We start from the raw sequence: 20,171 nt of genomic DNA, 5'->3' as shown, positions 1-20,171 counted from the left end.
TATTCTGAAAAAGATTTTTTTACATCCTGAATTGCAGAATAACTATAGCGAATTACTATTATACTTGTAACTCTTATAAGGTTGTGATTTCCAATGTCTTTGCTGACACAACACCACTGTGCTGCACGAGACATGCTTGCAACCTGCAAGAAAATAATGAATTAAACAATTAAAGATTCCTGCAAGATTGAAGTACCAAATTATGCAAGGTTGCCTACTGTGTCTCTGCATGATTATTAGCTCTGTCTTTATCTGCCTTCAGTCAGGCTTTATGGGGGTGGGTGTAAGTCTGCTGTATTAGGTCCAATTGGACCATTGAAGAACACTGAATTGCAGGGATGAAGCAGAAAGACCCTGACCTCATAGGAGTTTCCTAGTTGCATATGTGCATGAGTTACTGCTCGGGTTTTCCTCTATCCAATGAAGGATCTTCTCCAGATCAGTGGGCATGGTTTCTTTACAGAAGGAGGGGGGGGGGCTCTTTAATCAGTGATCAATTCTTATCCTGAAGCTGCAATCCTAGATAGATTTAAGCTGTATCCACTTACAAAGCATACAACTGGGCTGCAAAACTCTTCAGAAACAAAGCTGTTTGGATGTATGTCTCAGTGTGATAGAGAACAATAAAACACAGTTAAGTTCCATTCAGATTAACTCATTGAACTTATTAAATCTAAAGGAATCTTTAATATTGATTGTTTTTTAAAAAGTTGAAAACATTTTTGTCACGAAGGATGAAGTGGAATTTTGACTACCCAAACCCCATCTGTCTCAAATGATTGATGGGACAGCTGTGCTCTCGCCCACCATGGAGTTGAATATAATATGTCTACGGTTTTATTTCATGAAACAACTCAGCAGTTCAGGATAGGGCATGAAGAAGAGATTTAAGTATTTGAAAGTGCCAAGGAAATATTGGAGGGCAGAGAAGAATGTGGCATGAATGTGCCTTTCTAGAGACAATATTAAATTGAAGAAAGGTGCTTTATACCCAAAGAATGTGCTCCTATTCTTTTTGATCACTAACTGGGAATAATTGTTTCAATTGAATACAGTTGTGCAGGCTTGAGTGTGTTCATTCCAGAATATTTACTATAGTGTTGCTGTCTAGAGGGCGTTTGAATAGAGTCTTAAGTTAACAAAGAGAACAAAACCCATAAGGCTTAATAGATGGACATGGTGTACATGCATCCAGAAATCTTCTGCTCTCTTAAAACATTCAATGCATTCACTCTTGCTTCCCCTTATGTGTGGAACGTCCTCCCTGAACATATTCGTGGTGTCACCTCTCCCTTCCTTTAGATCCCTCCTCAAAACCCAGTTACTCCTCATTTCCAACTGTAGCCAAGCTTTTAAGTAACTGTACTGACATTTGCCCCCATTATTTCCTTTCTCCCTCTGTTGTTTCCCCATAGTCTAGCTCACACTGCAAGCTGTTTAGGAGCAGGACCTGCCTGTACTGTAAATGCAGTTAAAGTCCCATTTCTTTAACCAGGCCTTCCCTGAGTGAGTGTGCTGCCCAGACTGTGTTATAGTTGTTTTAATTGGTTTTAATATTTTTATTAATGTTTTACATTCATATTTTAGCCATCATTATGTATTTTAATGCATATTGTGCTGTTTGTTTTAAAAATGTTATTGTAAACTGCATTATTATTTCATTTCTATACCATCCAATAACCTAATTCTATACCATCCAATAACCAAAGTTCTCTGGGCAGTGCACAAAAATTACAACCCATAAAATACAAGATAAGAGAACATAGTATAACATTTTTAACATACAAAATTCAAAACAATTTAAACAGCTAAAGCGTTTCAATAAAAGACTAGACCTGATAAAGACATCTGACATAAATGCTCCATCATATACCATTAAATGCCTTGGAGTAGAGGGCAGTCTGAAACTGGAGCCCAAAAGATGCATGTTGGCCCCTGGTGGGCCTCAGTGGGGAGATCATTCCACAATCGGGGTGAGGCACCACTGAGAAGGCCTTCTCCTTTGTTGCTATCTTGTGAGCTCTGATGTCGACTGTAGTATCCAGGTAGGTTCATGTCAGGAGAGGTACTCCTTCAGGGATTGTGGTGCTGAGCCATGTACCAGCAGCTTGAATCAGTTACTGACCCTCCGGGTGCCCTAGGATTAGGTCATTTATGCCATCCAGGAGATAGCATAGTTAATTCTCACCCATTGATTCTCACCCATGCTGGTTTTCCCATTAATTATGAATGCCTTTACACAAAAATGTTTTGAAGCTGAGGCTCTTCTTTTGGAGTTATGCTAAGCCGGCTGTTATCTCCCTCGCGTGCACAATAGTGCCATTCGACTATATAAGGTTAGGAATGGATAAATCTGTCAATTTTACAGATAAATCTCTCATTTTTACAACCTTAAATTCATTTTGTCGCATGTCTGAATCAGTTTGCAATTCTTTTATAAAGTCCACATGAACATGTGCATACATTTTTCTGCTCATTTCTCCTAAAAAATGGACATGTTTTGGCTAATGTGTGCAGTTATGCAAGTAATTTCCCCTAATATGTACTCTTGTACACTATTTTCACTAATACACACATTTTATGTGCATGTCTGGTTTGTATTTACCACAACAGTACAATTTGTCAGCTAAAAATCTTAAAAGCTTTTAAGCATGATATACTTGGGGAACAATATTTGCCTATCTTTTTCTTATTAAGTTTAAGCTTATATACATTTATTTGTTCTGTCAAAAAGTAAGTGTTTAATCTGTTTAAAAGCCTCTGGTTCGGCTGCCATGGCAACCAAACAATGATTGAAACCCAACTGTCAAAGTGACTTGTGTGGCCTGCACTCTGAAGCTTTTGTAAAAAAAAACCCATATGACCTACTAAACGCTATAGGAATCTATGTGAATGTAGAGAGAAGATCTTTGTGTGGAAAATAATGCACAAAGAAAAGTTGAGAATGCAAACATCTCTTTGGCTCATGACCATTCTTGCCTTGTTACCTTCAAACCATGGTGGCAAAAATAGTTGTAATTATTTCTAAACAGTTCCTGACTAATCTCTTATGTATAAAAGAACCCTGGTCGAGGTGAGAAGGGTTTAAAACCTTCAAAGAAGACATTTTGATTTGTTAATAGAATCAGGGAGACTGAGGTTATTTCACAGGCTGCAATTCTCTGTGGCTGCTATTCTACATGCAACTGATTGGCAGGCAATTCAGGACAGACAAAACCAAGTATTTCTTTCCACAATGCGTAATTAATTTATGGAGTTCACGGCCACAGGATGTGTGAACGGCCACTAGCTTAGATGGCTTTAAAAGGGGATTAGACAAATTCACAGAGGATAAGGCTCTCAATGGCTTTTAGGCAAGATGGCTAAATGGGGACTTCTAGGAACAGGGGCTGGATATCAGTTGGGGAGTGAACAGCAAGGCAGGCCTGTTGCCATCATGCTCGCCTTGAATGCTTCCTGGAAAGGGTAAAGTTGTTGATCACTGCTGGAAACCAGATTCTCAGGAGATAAAAAAACTACTTGGACTGATCCAAGTGCTATATTGCTTTAGGTCAGTGGTCTTCAGTGGGTGGGTCATGGCCCAAAGTGGCTCAGGAGATTGTGGTGACGTTATTACCACCATGTTGGGCATGGAGAAAATTGTGAAAGTGGGTCTCACGTTGCAGGTTGGGAGTCCGAGGTGGGTCTTGGGTCTGAATGAGTTGAAGACACTGTTCTAGGTGCTTAGTTACTATGAAAAACAAAGAGATGTAAATGAAAACTATTGCCCTAGGCCTATATACCATAGAGAGCTCTCTAAAATGGGTGTTGATCCATGAGGTAAGGCACTACAATCTCAAAGACTTGGGTTTTTCTGAAGGCTGGTCACCACATTAATCCTTACCCACACACCATATTGCTGGCATATCAGAATGGTTATGTGAATCAAGTGTTATCAAGATGGATGGAGTTAAGCAAGAAGTGATGTGCCAATACTTAAGTAGCCAAAATTGTAACACACATATGGGAGGTATTGACATGCTCAGGGGAACCCACCTATTTGCAGAGGTACAAAAAACATTATTAAAAGGCTAAGATGCGGGCAAAAACTCTGATGAAAACTGTAGATTATGTGCTCGGGGGAAAGGAGAGGAGTGAGGGAAGGAGCAGGAGAAAAACACCATTGGGTAGAACCACTGAAGGTACTGATCTGTGCCTTCAATGGCAGTCAGCTGTCCCTTCTTGGGCAAGGAAGCTGTGCAAGGAAGCTGTGCCTGAGAAGGGAGAATTTTTGGAAAGGTCAATTTGAACAGCCTTTTGGTGTGAGGTTCCACTTAATATTACTAACATTTTAATTAAGCTAAGGCAACCTGGGAGGGTGGTTTAGTGAAAAATACACAGAGATAGGTTTTTTGTCCACTTACACCCATTGCCCCCAGTGAAGGTTTTTGAACTGCAAAGGGCTACTTCCCTCCATGTTTACTTTGGGGCAGAGAGAGTGGCCTCTGAGGAAGTGAGCATCTTCCAAGGCCATCGCATCCCCTGGTTGGAGTTTCCCCTGTGAAGGGGCAAACGCCTCTACCCCCTCTGGCAATTTAAAGGGACCCCTGGAGTACTAAAACAGCTTGTAGTCTTGGGCTCTCTGTTCAGAGTGGTGTTTGTCCTCCCAGCCTAATATACTCTTGTAGTCTTCCGACTGAGCCTTTTTGTGCACTTTACTAATACAGGGAAAGAGATTTATAGGAGGCAACTGTTTGTTTGTTTTTAATGGTGCCCAACACCAAAAATAGGTCAAATTTAGCTTGTAAACAAGCTAGATCTGACCTTTTTGGCACTCCATAGTGTTCTAGATGCCATGTCTTCATGAAAAAACACCTCATTTTAATAAATAAATAAATAAATCTTATTTATTTATTTATTTCATTTATATCCTACCTTTTTTCCTCCAAGGAACCCAAGGTGGTTAACATAATCTTCCTCCTCTCCATTTTATCCTCACAACAACAATCCTGTGAGGCAGGTTGGGCTGAGAGTATGTGACCGGCTCAAAGTCACCCAGTGGGTTTCCATGGCTGAGTGGGGACTAGAACTCAGATTTCCCAACTCCCAGTCCAACACCTTCACCACTACACCACACTGGCTCTCTTTTTGGGGACATCTGGCAGATTGTGGTCCATGAGGAGGTGCTGCAGGGACAAAAAAAAGTAGCTCATCCCTGGTTTATGATTGAATTCGACAAATAACTTAAAGGTAGAAATGAACTCTTGTGTAAAAATGAAAATGGGCATTTCCAGGAATCAAAAAAGTACAGGGATTTCATGGACAAAGTCAATATAGCCTTTATTTTGATTTTGTCAGACAAAGTCTCCCAAGAATCATTAAGTGTACATCTCAGTCTCTATGTATAAACAAAGATGTGTACAGTTTCATTGACTTATTTGTTATATTTGTAGTTGCCCATTAATGGACATTCTCTGCACAAGTATCCTTATTTCTGCAGGGTTTATTTTTTTATTTTTTTTAAGAAGTGAATGCTGATTGCCATTCATTTGGTGAAATTGCTCAGTATTTTCTTTGGGGATGTTCCAAACAAAGAGTAAATTTGTTTACCTGAAGTGTTTGGAAAAGCTGACATTACATTAGCAATCATGTTTATTTAAGGGAACAGCTTTTCCTACGTGCTCCTTGGAACAATTTAGAGGCTTGGCAGGTATTGTAGGAAGAATCAGAAGCATGTTGGAGTTGGACAGAATGTTTTTTTTTATTATTATTATTATTATTATTATTATTATTATTATTATTATTATTATTATTAGTTTATGATGATGATGGTTTTAAATTAGACCTTGAGGCTGAAATTCTATATCCACTTACCTGGGATTAAGCCCCATTGAACGCAATGAGACTTACTTCTATACATATAGATATAGTATTGCACTGCACAGAATCATATTAAGAAGGGAGATAAAGTTTGGTCTCTTTCTAATCAAGTTTTAGGCTTCTTTTTTACTGAACTAATTTGAAACCTCTCTTTTGAGAATGATTCTGAAGCCACACACACACACACACACACACACACACACACACACACACACACACTTGCTTCCTCAAGAATTAGTGACTTCAATAGCTGAAGTGTTATAAGTTAACAATTATTGTTGTTTGACTTATGATAAGAGCTGCTCTAGAGTAATTGGTGGTAAGATTTCAGGACCTCATGGCAGAGATTTGTGGGACTAGATTCAGGATTCAGTCTTAGCCCTATTCAGGCATTATTCAAAGTGGAGCCAGTGTGGTGTAGTGGCTATGGTGTTGGACTGGGAGTTGGGAGATCTGGGTTCTAGTCCTCACATGGCCATGGAAACCCATTGGGTGATTTTGGGCCAATCACAAACTCTCAGCCCAACCTACCTCACAGGGTTGTTGTTGTGAGGATAAAATGGAGAAGAGGAGGATGTACGCCTTGGGTTCATTGAAGGAAAAAAAGCGGGATATAAAGGCAATAATAAATAAATAGTTACCTCAAAATATGAGCAGGGCCGGGACCACACCTAGTAGCAGCAACCCCTGAGATTTCATGCACCACTTAGCTCCTCCTCCAGGCATATAAATATCTGCAGGGAGGGAGCCTTTGCATGCTGATCCTGGGTCATCCAGCCTAACCTACCTCACCAGGTTGTTGTGATGATAAAAGGGGGTAGAGAACTATACCCTTTTTGCCTCGGATTTGGGGGAACGATGGGATATAAAGATTAAAAAATTAAAATAAATTTGAATTCTCATATATGATATGGGAAAATTTAAATATGATTTAGAAACCCTTGTATTTTTATGACAGCTATATTGGAACTGGACTTTTCAAAATGTTTCCATATTTAACTGAGCACCTCACCTATTATTTCTTTACCATTTTTGTATTGGATTTAAACTAACATGTAACTGAAATAAATTGTCAATATTATCCATTTTCAGTTTCCTGAATGTGGCTTCTATGGAATGTATGATAAAATCCTACTTTTTCGCCATGACCCTACAACAGAAAATATTCTTCAGCTGGTAAAGTCGGCTACTGATATCCAGGAGAGCGACCTTGTTGAAGTTGTCTTATCAGGTAAAATGCATATTTTCATGCTTTTTAATTTCCATGTCCTAATTGCTAACAGTTATGGTTTATGTTGAGGAGGAAAGACTTCAGTCCACTAGACCAGTCTCTTAACCCCACCAGCAATTTGTCAGGAGAGTAAAAGCAAAGAAACTTGCTGGAATAGGCAATGGGTACAGTATACCAAGTCTCCTGTTATTAACTGTAGCCAATCAAATGTCTCAGTCTACAAGCAAAGGATAAAGTCAACAGCCCTGTCTGTCTGGCCTTCATGCTCATTATTTACAAAGGTTTTATTCAGATTATGTGGTATGCATATTTTAGTATGCTTATGGAAAGAACTGTTTTTTGTGTTAGAAAGTAACCATCAATGAAGTTAGAGTGATAAGGAGGCCGTGAAGACAAGCTTCTTGATTTATCCTGTCAATGACATTTGCAATATTTCATGGATGTACTTTGTCATGAAATATGTAAAATCAACTCTAGATTTTTTCCCCATTAAGGAGCAGAAGAAAAGAGAAAAATATGAGTTTTTAGATTTTTACATTTGACAGTACTGCCTTGACAGAGAGATCTAAATCTTATTGAAATAGTTAAATCCATTGTTGACCTGATGAAATGTAATCATACTTACCGATCAGCCAAAACTAGCTGAAGTATGTAAGATAACATACCCACAGAATTTCAACAAAAAACACCAATTACCAGGCATTTGCTAATGATCACAAGTCTTAGTTATATGTTTCAGAAACACCAAATCCAAGCCTGGATATAATTAAACAAAAGGAAATAGATAATTTCCATTCCAGGAACTGGACTGTTTCTCTGGCAGTACGTGATCTATCCTATTTCTTTTACCACATTGCTACAAATACAAATGTTTGGCACATTTTTCCCTTTGAAATGCGGGCAACATAAAATCCATCTCATTCTACTGAAATTACAAAAGCAGCTGTATTACTCTTTAAAAAAAACACAACTATGAGTGACACAGTCCTCTAAGGCTTTATACTGTTAGTTTTACCCTACCCTGTGCCTGCTAACCCTACCCTGTGCCTGTTTGCATTCTCTTCCCCTCCTTATTGTTTTACTATGATTTTATTAGATTGTAAGCCTATGCGGCAGAGTCTTGCTTGCTATTTACTGTTTTACTCTGTACAGCACCATGTACATTGATGGTGCTATATAAATTAATAATAATAATAATAATAATAATAATAATAAAGGAAGAGTGCTTACTAACAGTAGAGGGACTAAGGGCTATAGAATTGAATGGACTTTATGTTCCTGGTTTTGTAGGAATACCAATATTTTTTTTTACGTTTGATCAGGCTTACTTAATGATGTGTCTGAATATTGTAAGAGCATTTGAGAAAGAAACGGTCCTTGTTTGATACTAAGTAATTCATTACTACCACATGACTGATGGAGATACAAAAAAAAAAATAAATGTCTGGGGAAGAGATTTGAAGCCAGCCCCTTGACCTGCATACTGCCACCCCACCTCTCTCTTCATCCAGAACAAATTTCCTCACCCTATCTTAACTGTGGTTAAGCATTAAGAACATAAGAGCCATGCTGGATCAGACCAAAGGTCCATCTAGACCAGCCTTTTCTTCACACAGTGACCAACCAGCTGCCGACCAGGGACCCACAAGTAGGACATGGTGCAACAGCATCCTCCACCCATGCCCCCCAGCAACTGGTGTATATAGGCTTATGCATTATTTTGAGAGTGATGTTAGTGACTGTAAGCCTTTACTTCCCACTTTCATACCACTTTCACAGTGCTATATCCTACTTGGTGTAGATCTGGCCCCGGTTGGAACTTATTCAATGGTTGTTTTATTATGGTTTTAATTTTTGTGAACCGCCCAGACAGCTTCGGCTATTGGGTGGTATAAAAATGAAATAAATAAATAAATAAATAAATAAATAAGAAAAACACCCTTTTGTGTCACTCTGAATCTAACAAGGGTTAACCCACTGGTTAACAACGGATCCACACAACTATTCTCTAGACTAGTTGCTGCATTTTCATTTCCCAGAATTCATGCAAGTCACCATGGCCCCCATGTGCAAGTGTGCTCAGAAGGAGAACAGTCTTCTCTATTTCTCATATGATCAACACTTCCAACCAGCATCAATTAAGCCTAATATAATAAGGCTTAAATACTCCACTTCTGAATCTAACTACTGCTTTGTAGGATCTACACTACTGCTTTATAGTGGTATTGTAAATCTTTGCTCTGGACAACCATCTGTCAAGTATGCTTTAGGGTGGATTCCTGCATTGAGCGGGGGGTTGGACTCGATGGCCTTATAGGCTCCTTCCAAATCTACTATTCTATGACTCTATGCTGGTGCTATATGAATAAATAATAATAATAATAATAATAATAATAATAATAATGCTACTGGGATGCCCTGTGCATCATGTAGACACACAGGGATGATCCTGGGGCGGTCACCGGGATATCGCCTGGTCTAGCCATGGCCTTAGATACAGCGCAAGTCTGTAATGATTAAAACAAACATAGTAGAAATTACATCTACAAGAATAAACCTTACAGCAGTAGAGCTAGACCCAATAATTTGAGACATACTAAATTAGCAAAAGGCTAAACTCGGAACTATTTCATTTATTAGTTATTTCAGAGAAGAAAATAGAAATCACAGAAGCCTGAATTTAGCCCTTCTAGAAGACAAGAGCAGAGGGGAATACAGTTGGGGTAATGGAGTTCAGTCCTGTGGGTGTTCAAGCTTGGAATGACTGAGAACATCTAGCACTCCTGGATGAGGCTGTTATTTTATGTACCACCCACAGTACCCTAAAGACTTTTTAAAAATGAACTCATCAGCAATGCACTCAGTTCTTCTTGGCAACTACAAAAGCACAACCTTGAGAACAAGTGGGTCGTATTAAGACAGCAAACTGTTTTCACAAAACCGTTTGGTGTCTTAACAAAGAAATGAGAAGAAATGCAGGGCCACTCATCATAAATGTCTTGAATACTAAGCCCCCATTATCACCTTTCCAGAGTCGGAGTTGCAGGTTCGGAGTTCCAGGAGTTCCAAAGGGGTTAGCATAAACAGGGATCAGGCAAAATGCAAGGTCTCAACAGTCCAGATAAAAGACAACAAGGTCTTAAGGCAACACTGTAGTGAAAAAGCAGATAGGAGGAGAGTCAGCGTTAAGTTAGGGTGACCATATAAAAAGGAAGACAGGTCTTCTGTATGTATTGAAAAAGGAATGCCATCTGGAGGAAGTTCCATGCCCTTCGCTACGAAGACTTCAAGCTGGTGTGTACGGAGGCTGCCTGTTTTAGAATGGGCGCCAAAGTACAATTGGAGATCAGACCTGGTTCTCGATATAATTTCTGGGATGATCTTGCCTGTTCAACAGGTGACACAAGGGCTTGCCTTTGCTGTTCTGTCTTCAGTGCATCCTGTATTTAGTTTATATGGATCTCTCTTCCCTACAATTATTTATGCCATATTTGGAATGGGCCGCCATGTTGTCACAGTACGGCCTTGCAAACTCTGCCAATGAACACCTCCATCAAACCCCATGAAAGGGCAAGACAAAGGGCTGGGCCGGCGTCACCCACTTATACAGCCACCCCAGCTGTGGAATGAGCTCCCCAGAGAGGTCTGCCTGGAGCCTACACTGTACTCTTTTCGTCGCCAGCTGAAGACCTGTTTATTCTCTCAGGATTTTAACACTTAATTTTAACTTAAATTTAAATTTTACTGTTCTAACTCTGTATTTTAATCTTATATCAATTTTGCTGTGTGGTTTTATCCTGGTTGTGTTTTTTATACTGTATTTTGTATTTGTGTTTTTAACCTGTTGGTTGTTTTATTATGGTTTTAATTTTTGTGAACCGCCCAGAGAGCTTCGGCTATTGGGCGGTATAAAAATGTAACAAATAAATAAATAAATAAATAAGAAGGGAAGTTCAACAGGTATCATTTGTATATATGGAGAACCTGGTGAAATTTCCTCTTCATCACAGCAGTTAAAGCTGCAGGTGTCCTGCCCTCTTTTAAATCTGGACACTCTAGTATAGCTTCTGCAGCTTTAATTGGTGTGATGAAGAGGGAATTTCACCAGGTTCTCCATATACAAATGACACCTACTGAAATTCCCTTTTATCCCCGCTATCCTCCCGTCCTTGCTCCACATCATTAATTCCTCTCTGTCCTCTGGTTCATTTCCTTCTGCTTTTAAACATGCTACAGTCTCTCCCATTCTCAAAAAAACCACTCTTGATCGACTATCTCTGTCTAACTACCGACCTGTCTCTCTGTTGCCTCTTGTCTCAAAGATCCTGGAACGTGTGGTCTACTCTCATTGTCTTGACTTTCTCTCTAGTAACTCTGCTCTGGATCCCTTTCAATCTGGATTCTGTCCTTTGCATTCCACTGAAACAGCCCTTACCAAGATCACCAATGATCTTCTTACTGCCAAGTCTAAAGGCCATTATTCCGTTCTTATTCTCCTTGATCTAACTGCAGCCTTTGACACGGTTGATCACGATCTTCTCTTAGATTCCCTCCATGACCTTGGACTCTGTGGCTCTGTCTATAACTGGTTCGCCTCCTATCTAGAGGGTCGCTCTTTCAGTGTGTCGGCTAACGGCAGCTCGTCCTCCTCTTTTCCCCTTTCAGTAGGGGTTCCGCAAGGCTCCGTGCTTGGCCCGTTGTTGTTTTCTTTATACATGCTGCCCTTGAGTAAGCTTATTCAATCTCATGGCCTCCAATATCACCTGTATGCCGATGATACACAATTATATCTCTCATCTCCAGAACTTTCTCCTGATGTTCATGATCGTATCTCGGCATGTCTTTCAGATATCTCAGCCTGGCTGCTTCATCGTCGTTTGAAACTTAATATGGCAAAAACTGAACTGCTTGTTTTTCCTCCTAAACCTTCTCCTCACCTCTCATTCTCTCTTACTGTCAACGATGTCACGCTTACTCCGGTCAAGGAAGCTCGTAGTCTTGGCTTTATATTTGATTCCTCGCTCTCCCTTATTCCTCATATTGAGGCAGTAGCTAAGTCCTGTCGTTTCTTCCTGTATAATATTGCCAGGATTCGACCATTTTTTCTGTCTCTTCTGCCAAGACTCTTGTTCACGCACTGGTTATCTCTCGGTTGGACTACTGCAACCTTCTTCTCTCTGGCCTTCCTTCGTCTCACATCAGTCTGCTGGTCTCTGTCCACCACTCTGTCGCCAAGATCATCTTCTTGGCCCGCCGCTCTGACCATGTAACTCCACTTCTGAAATCTCTTCATTGGCTTCCAATTCACTCCAGAATCCAATATAAACCTCTCCTGTTGACCTTCAAAGCTTTTCACGGTCTAGCTCCTGCCTATCTCTCCTCTCTCATCTCACACTATTGCCCCGCTCATGCTCTCCGCTCCTCTGATGCCATGCTTCTCGCCTGCCCAAGGGCCTCTACTTCCCTTACTCGGCTTCGTCCTTTTTCTTCTGCTGCCCCTTATGCCTGGAACGCTCTTCCAGAACACTTGAGAACTACAAACTCAATCACAGCTTTTAAAACTCAGCTAAAAACTTTTCTTTTCCCTATAGCTTTTAAATATTGAGTTTGTTCTGACCCTATACTGTCAGCTTCACCCTACCCGGTGCCTGTTTACACTTCCCTGTGCCTGTTTGCATTCTCTTTCCCTCCTTATTGTTTACTACAACTTTATTAGATTGTAAGCCTATGCGGCAGGGTCTTGCTATTTACTGTGTAATCTGTACAGCACCATGTACATTGATGGTGCTATATAAATAAATAAATAAATAATAATAATAATAATAATAATAATAATAATAATAATAATAATAAAAATAAATACAACTGTTAAAGATACAGGAACCCTGTCCTCCTTTTCATATGGTCACCCTAGTTAAATTCAGTAGTACTTATACAAGAAAACGGTCCAGAATCAAGGCCAAGGGAGCTGGATTCAAGAAGGTCTAGTCCAATGGTTTCCAGCAACTCTTCCACAGTTTTTTATGCAGAAACTGTCAGAGCCACACCCAAGCGTCAGCAGTGAGCTGTTAGTGACTCCTTGTGAGCAAGCCTCCTTTATGTGAGTATACCTTTTCTCACAAGGAGGTCTCTGGATCAGTCTAGCACTCTTTCTGAGTTCCTGTCTTTTCAGGTTGTGTGTCTCCAGAGGGCTTGGGGGAAGGGGGTTCTCTACCTTTACTTCTACCTCTGAGGCAGAGTTCCTGTCCTCCACAAGCGGTGTCCTCACCTCAACCTGTTCTACTGGCAGATCTCGAGTATTGCTGTTGGATGGTTTCTGTTTCTCCAGCTTTTCCTTCAAGGAGGAGAACACTTCCAGTGGGGGCTTAGCACCAATATGGAGTCACTGATGATTACAGTTATGACAGCATAGGCTACCTGTTTAGTCATCTTGTTAGGGGGCAGGGCAGCACTGGTTGGACTGAATGCTTTGTCTGATCCCTCCTGACATGTAATTAGTGCTGTCAGAAGAGCACCAAACAGGCACTCCTGCGTGCCAGATGCAATTCCCACCACCACCATGCAGAATTCTTCCATACCTGTGGTACAAAAGATTCTCAAGCAGATACTCATTCCCCCTCAAGGATTTCACACACTTGTGTTCATCAAGTGCATAATCCATACGTGTACTAATAGTCTAGTCTTATTGTCCCATTGAGGTCAGTGGGGCATACTCCCAGGTACCTGAGAAGTAAGCCCTGTTTTATCTCCAAAGTAACTGGCTTACTTCCAGATAAGTCAGTGTAGGTTTATTTATTGAACCGCCCACAGAGCTTTGGCTATTGGGCTGTATAAAATGCAATAAATAAATAAATATTATATTTATATCTTGTCTTTCCCCCTCTTGCAATGAACCCAAAGTGGTTTATATGATCCTCCTCCTCCTCTACATTTTATTCTCACAACAGCCCTGTGAGGTAGGTTAGGCTGAGGGTCAGTGACTGGCCCAAAGTCACCCAGTGAACTTCATGGCCAGGTGGAGACTCTAACCTGGAACTCCCAAGTCCCAGTCCAATACTCTAACTGGTATATGTTTTTGACATACTAATCCTTACTGAAGCTAAGCCAAAGTACACATAACACATTTGTCTATATTCTTTCCCTCTTACACTTGGCCTTCTGTATTTTCTTCTTTCCCTCTGTTACCTTACCTTTATTGAAATTTAAACTGAGCTTATCAGGACAGCTTATGCTAACTCTGTAAAATGTCATGTAATAAAGCAATAGCTAATATTTATTCTGCAACACAGTAAAATATTCAGATAATAATTAGAATCAAAATAAGAAAAAAATCCTTTGCTTTCAAATGTTCACTTTTTAATGTAGAGGTTACCTTTTTCTTTATTTCCAAATATTCATTATGCATGAAGGTTTTCTATCTTGAATTTGACAGATCCCACATGGATACGTATCTTTTTTAGGGGGGGAAATAGCATGCTATATAGTCATAAATACATTTTAGTAAAGTTTGATTGGAAGTCATTTGTTTCCTGAAATGTTTGGATCTTATTTGTTCAGAAAAAGAACAGTGCATGTAAAATAATGTTCTATAAATTTGAATAGGCATTCATTTTGAGGTGATCTGTCTTCTCTGTCATATAGGCTTACATAATGAAAAAAACAGAAAGCTGGAAGAATTTTCACAAGTTTGTTACATCTGACATAAATAGATTAAAATTCAACAACAACAACAACAATAATAATAACAATAATATGAACACTGTGCCAGCCAGCCAAATTCACAGCATAATTGCATCAAAAGAAATGAAAACTATTATAGTATGAGTCTACCTTAAATATTAAATTTTATGCTAGGACTGATTCATCCCAAGAAAATTAGGTTTTTCAAATTCTGTCCTTGAAGGCACATGGAAATCATTGCATATTGGTTTAGTATAATCAGAAAGAAAATTAGATATTTTTATACATCTTCTTTTTTTTCCTTTAGAAGAGAAACTAGTCGGAGGTTATTGAGCTTTAGCACAGAATTCCAAGAGGTTTTTTCACCCAGTGATGGCAAATGTAATTGAGTTTTCTTTCAGTTCTTTTCTATGTCTGAGTGCCGCATTGGATCATATGAAAGAACATTGCCCTAATACCTGTCTTGATGGTAGATAGAAATATGGAATTGTTCGAGGTGTAGCCATCTAATGAGCAAACCTGATTTGTAGTATGAGAATGTGAAATGGAAAATAATATTCGGTGGCTTTTCAGAGTTAGCGAGAGTTGTCTTTATCTGCTAGTTTTGTGAATCAGGTTGGTATGATATGCAATTTACAGCCTATGATGATCACTATACAACAAATCTCAATTCCATCGTTGTAGACTCCTTCTTCCAGCTTTGCCAGGTTTTTTGTTTGTTTGTTTGTTTAAGAATATGGGGCTCTCTGATATGAAGTTTCATGATGCCCAAAAGTAATGTCAAGCTGTTATAATTTTTTTTATGGTTCTTCTGTATATTGCTAGAAATGTAGTAGTAATTATTACATTGAAAGAAAAAACTTTTTTTAAAAACACACACACACATTTCTTTTCAATATGTATGCTGACACTTCTTTTAAAAAGTAAACCTTTTCTTAGCTATAATAATTGAAGCTTCTGTGACTCATACTTGTGTCAAACTTTTATGAGTCAGTTTAAAGATAGACTGGTTGGTAATTAGGTGATGTCATTTTGTTTTGTGGTAGAAATTTTTAATTTGAAAAGAGGTTGTTTTACGGAAAATAGAAAACATTGCATCACAACTGGAAGAAAAATTCTCTCTGTGTGTAAGTAAAACACACACACACGAGAGAGAGAGAGAGAGAGAGAGAGAGAGAGAGAGAGAGAGAGAACATCTTCAAAGTGATCCAAATTCTTTGTCCTCTGTAAGGTTCATCCAACTAAAAGTAGTTAACATGTATCTGATTCTGGAATGGTTATGGCACTTTAACAGGCCGTGACATTTCATGAAGCATGACAAGAATGAGGAATATTCCTGCAAGTATGACAGTCACAATACATAGGTGGTTCCTTACAAACAAAGATGATTGTTTATATAAACTCATAGTATTTTAAATGTTGTTAAGTGAACGTCTATAGACTTGATTTCTTTCTAAATGACCATTGATATTTCTAAAATGTGCCGTGATGACTGGAGCATTGTACCAAGTGGGACACACATGCCCAAGGGTGACTGATATCTACACTTTGCCCATGGGCACAGGGCAGAGAGAATATCACTTTATAGCATGGATGGGCAACCTGCAACCCATACTGTAATTTTATGTGGTGCTTAGCTTAATTTCAAAAGCCGTCTACATGCAATCTGTTTTGACCTTTGGGAAGAGCAATCTATGTGTCTGGGGAGCCTGCCCAGTTTTTAATATCTTCTAGAGGGGTCCTTCTTTCAAGACTGCTGCCTTCAGAGGTGTGTTTGATGGCAACCCAAGAGAGAGACTTTTTTGCTCCCAAGCTGTGAAACTTCCTCCCAAGGAAGGTTAGGTTTGCTCCCTCTCTGCTGTCCTTCCACTTAGTAGGCAAACACCACTTTAATTAAGAAGGTCTTTGGGATGTACATTGGTCTGTTAGGTTGGGTGATATTTATACTTTATATTCTGAAATTGTTATGCTTTATTTATTTATTACATTTCTAAACCACCCAGTAGCTCTCTGGGTGTTTTACAGCAATTAAAATGCACCATAAAATGCAATATAAAATTTAAAAGCTTAATACTACAATATAAAAGTAGGAATCACAGTAAAACCTTGTAGTAATGCAGAGATACAATAACAGTCTTATTTTATTTTAATGCATTATATTATTGTTTTAATCTATTTTAATTGCATAAGCTGCCTTGAGTGCCTTTTTTTTGTAGAAAAGTATAGTACAAATCAAATCAAATCAATAAATAAAAACGATTCCTGGAAGCCTTGAAGAGGGAGAGACAGAAAATGGGGTGGCAGAAAGATGAAGAAAAGGATGTGGCAGAAAGAAAAGAGCGACCTATTTTGGCTCTCGTCCTGGGTACAGCTGGCTTTGGCTCCACCCACAACTAATGTGTGGCTCCTAACTGGGGAGGTGGCCTTCAACAGAGGAGGAAAAAAAGTGTCATAGAATAGTAGAGTTGGAAGTACAAGGCCATCTAGTCCAACCCCCTGCTCATTGCCAAGCCTTGCTTTATAGAGACAGTAGCCAGCCAACAAGGGAGAAACAGGTCTGAATTTTGCAGCTGGCTGAAAAAGTTATCTTAGGGAGGTCCAGATGGATTTGTGCTTTTGGGGGAATTGAAGCTGCTCCGTATTTGGATGTATCTGTGTAAATGTATATAATTCTAAGCCGTTCTTACCATTTTGAATTGAATACTTCCTTCTTAGATGTTTTCTATGTGCAGCTGATTGACTAAAGAGCACTTAGGCCATACAATTCTAGGAAGAGATGACTCAGTATGTCTTGCCGTTTGCTTTTTTCATGCCCTTTGGAGCTGAACAATAGACTCTGAATGGACCAAACCACAAAGAAACAAGAATAAACATGGTGGGTGTATTACATTTGGCAAGTTTGGACTGGAATTGATTTTAATCCAAGACAGTCTCGGTAAAGGAGGGATAATAATAAATGTAATGCCTTGCAGTCATTTTTATGAATTGTTTAGTATGACGACATAATGTGGCTAGTATGGATCAATGTTAGGTAAAAACAGCAAGAGCAATTAGTATATTGGTTCTACAGAAAAGTAATTCAGAGGAAGCCTGTCTTCATTAAACAAACTACTCAATAAAAAAAAAACTTTAGCTACTTTGGGAGACAATAATTGTCTGAAAAGCAGGATATAAATACAGAAAATAACAGAAAATAAGAATGGAAAACACAGAATACTGGGCGTGTTTGCCATTGATATACTGGAGGTGTTGATTAGGGTTATAAATTCATTTAGATTTTAAAAAAATCTTTTCTTTTTTTATACAGTACTCGGAGGTATTTCTTTTTTTGTTATACTGGAGGTGTTGATCAGGGATATATATATATACAGTATATATCCCAGTATATATCCCTGTTCCGATTTAAAAAAAACACCATTTTCTTTTTTTGTACAAAAGCCGATTTTATACTTAAAGGCTGATGGTAACTTGATAGAAACTCCTATAAGGAAAAATTAAAATAATTTGAATGTAAATAAACTGGGATGGACACACACACACAGACACACACACAGAGTGAATTATTCAGTCAAAGGAAAGCTTTTTAAAGTCCAACTGATTTCAATGCAAAATATTTAAGCGCATCTTTAAGTCTGCCATTGAAATAAATGAGACATAAAAGTGCTTTCCTCATAGTGCAATCCTATATATGTCTTCTCAGAATTAAGTCCCACTGAATTTAATGAAGCTTACTCCGAGATAAGTGGATAGGACTGCAGGCCTAAACTGGATTCTGCTGATAGAAGAGTGTATATTCAAATAGGGTGACCATATTTTGGAAACCAAAAAGGAGGACAATATGGCTGCCCTCAGGAGGAGTGGCCACCCCAATATATCCAGCCCCCAAGGGGGCGTGGCCTCAGTCAGCATCCATTGTCAGCATCACCATCATTAGCAGCAGCAGCATTATCAATATCACCATCATACATTATCATTATCAGCATCTATTATCAGCATCATCAGCAGCATCACCATTATCATCAGCAGCATCCTTAGCAGCAGCAGCATCCTTAGCAGCAGCAGCATTATCAATATCAGCGTAAGCATCCATTATCATTATTAGCATCACCATCATTAGCAGCAGCATCATTATCAATATCAGCATCAGCATCCATTATCATTATCAGCACCATTATCATTATCACCATTATTCGCCGCCTGGCTGGGTGTTCTGGTCTGGTGCCGTTGTCCCAGTACCTCCGCCGCCACTGTCCGCTACCTGGGTGGTCTGGTTCGCTGCTGCCGAGGTGGGGAGTGAACTGACCCCCGGCCCTTGGCTCTCGTTGCATGCGATGAGACCCAATGGGCGGGGCTCCATGTTCGCTCCCCGTCCCGGGCGGCTGGGCCTGGCCAGGGAGCAAACTGCTGCGCTGATGCGATCAACCCAGGGGGAGGCGGGGGCTGGGAGACGCCATCCCAGAAGTCCTGGGACACGTCCTCCAGCCCCTTCCCCCAGGGCTGATTTCAGCCTTTGGCTGTGCTGATGCAATCACGTCAGTGCAGCAGAAGGGCTAGATTGTCGCTGGGGAGAGGGGGCTGGGAGATGCGTTTTCGGAAGCCCGAGAACACATCTTCCAGCTGCTTGCCCCCCGGGCGATGTAGGACTTCTCCTGAGTGCTGGTGTGGTTGCGCCAGCACAAAGGAGAAGGCTAGAACTTTGCTGGGGGCAGGGCTGGGAGACGTGTTCCCGGAAGTCTGAGAATGTGTCTTCAGCCCTTTTCCCCAATGAATTGGGCCCCAGTCCCTGTTGCCCCAGTGATGGCCATTTTTCTGGAGGTCTCCGGGGTTTCCCGGTGCATCTGGTCACTTTGATTCAAACCTAGTGAAAATTCCTTTGGAATGTTCAAACTAGAATGTTCTTCTGATTCAAAACCTGTTATGGAGCTGAGCTCTATATTTCTATTAGACAATGTTCAGCTTAAAATGTCAAAGCACAGGTTACATTAGCAAACTATACAGGGCTGGTTCACATAAGTGAATGACCTTCATGTGATTCTTCTTGACTGTCCTTGGATGTCGAGGGCAAATGGAGACATAGGGCTCATCTACACCAAGCAGTATATTCCACTATGAAAGCGGTATGAAAGTGGTGCAGGAGCCACACTACTGCTTTATAGCGGTATTGAAGTGCACTGCAGGATCTACACTACTGCTTTATATTGGTACTGACGTGCACTAACAACTGTTGGGGCCCATGACACATCTATACTAATCAGGATATAACACTATGAAAGTAGTATGAAAGCAGTATATGGTATGTGTCAATGGGCCCCAAGAGTTGTCAGTGTGCTTCAATACTGCTATAAAGCAGTAGCATGGCTCCTGCCTTTTATATACCACTTCCATACCACTTTCATAGTAG

The 20,171-nt window shown here is 39.8% G+C and overlaps 1 protein-coding gene across 1 annotated transcript in view; it reads left to right on the top strand.

The window, feature by feature from the left end:
* PRKD1 (protein kinase D1) overlaps window positions 1–20,171 on the top strand; it is a 121,456-nt gene that overhangs the window by 55,037 nt on the left and 46,248 nt on the right. The window contains exon 3 of the mRNA XM_063118890.1: window positions 6,952–7,090. Coding sequence (XP_062974960.1) covers window positions 6,952–7,090 — 139 coding nt within the window. The remainder of the gene's footprint in view (window positions 1–6,951; window positions 7,091–20,171) is intronic.

Source organism: Elgaria multicarinata, chromosome 2 (genome assembly GCF_023053635.1).
Source record: "Elgaria multicarinata webbii isolate HBS135686 ecotype San Diego chromosome 2, rElgMul1.1.pri, whole genome shotgun sequence".
NCBI classification, from domain to species: domain Eukaryota; kingdom Metazoa; phylum Chordata; class Lepidosauria; order Squamata; family Anguidae; genus Elgaria; species Elgaria multicarinata.
This window is presented reverse-complemented; position numbering and strand designations above follow the sequence as displayed.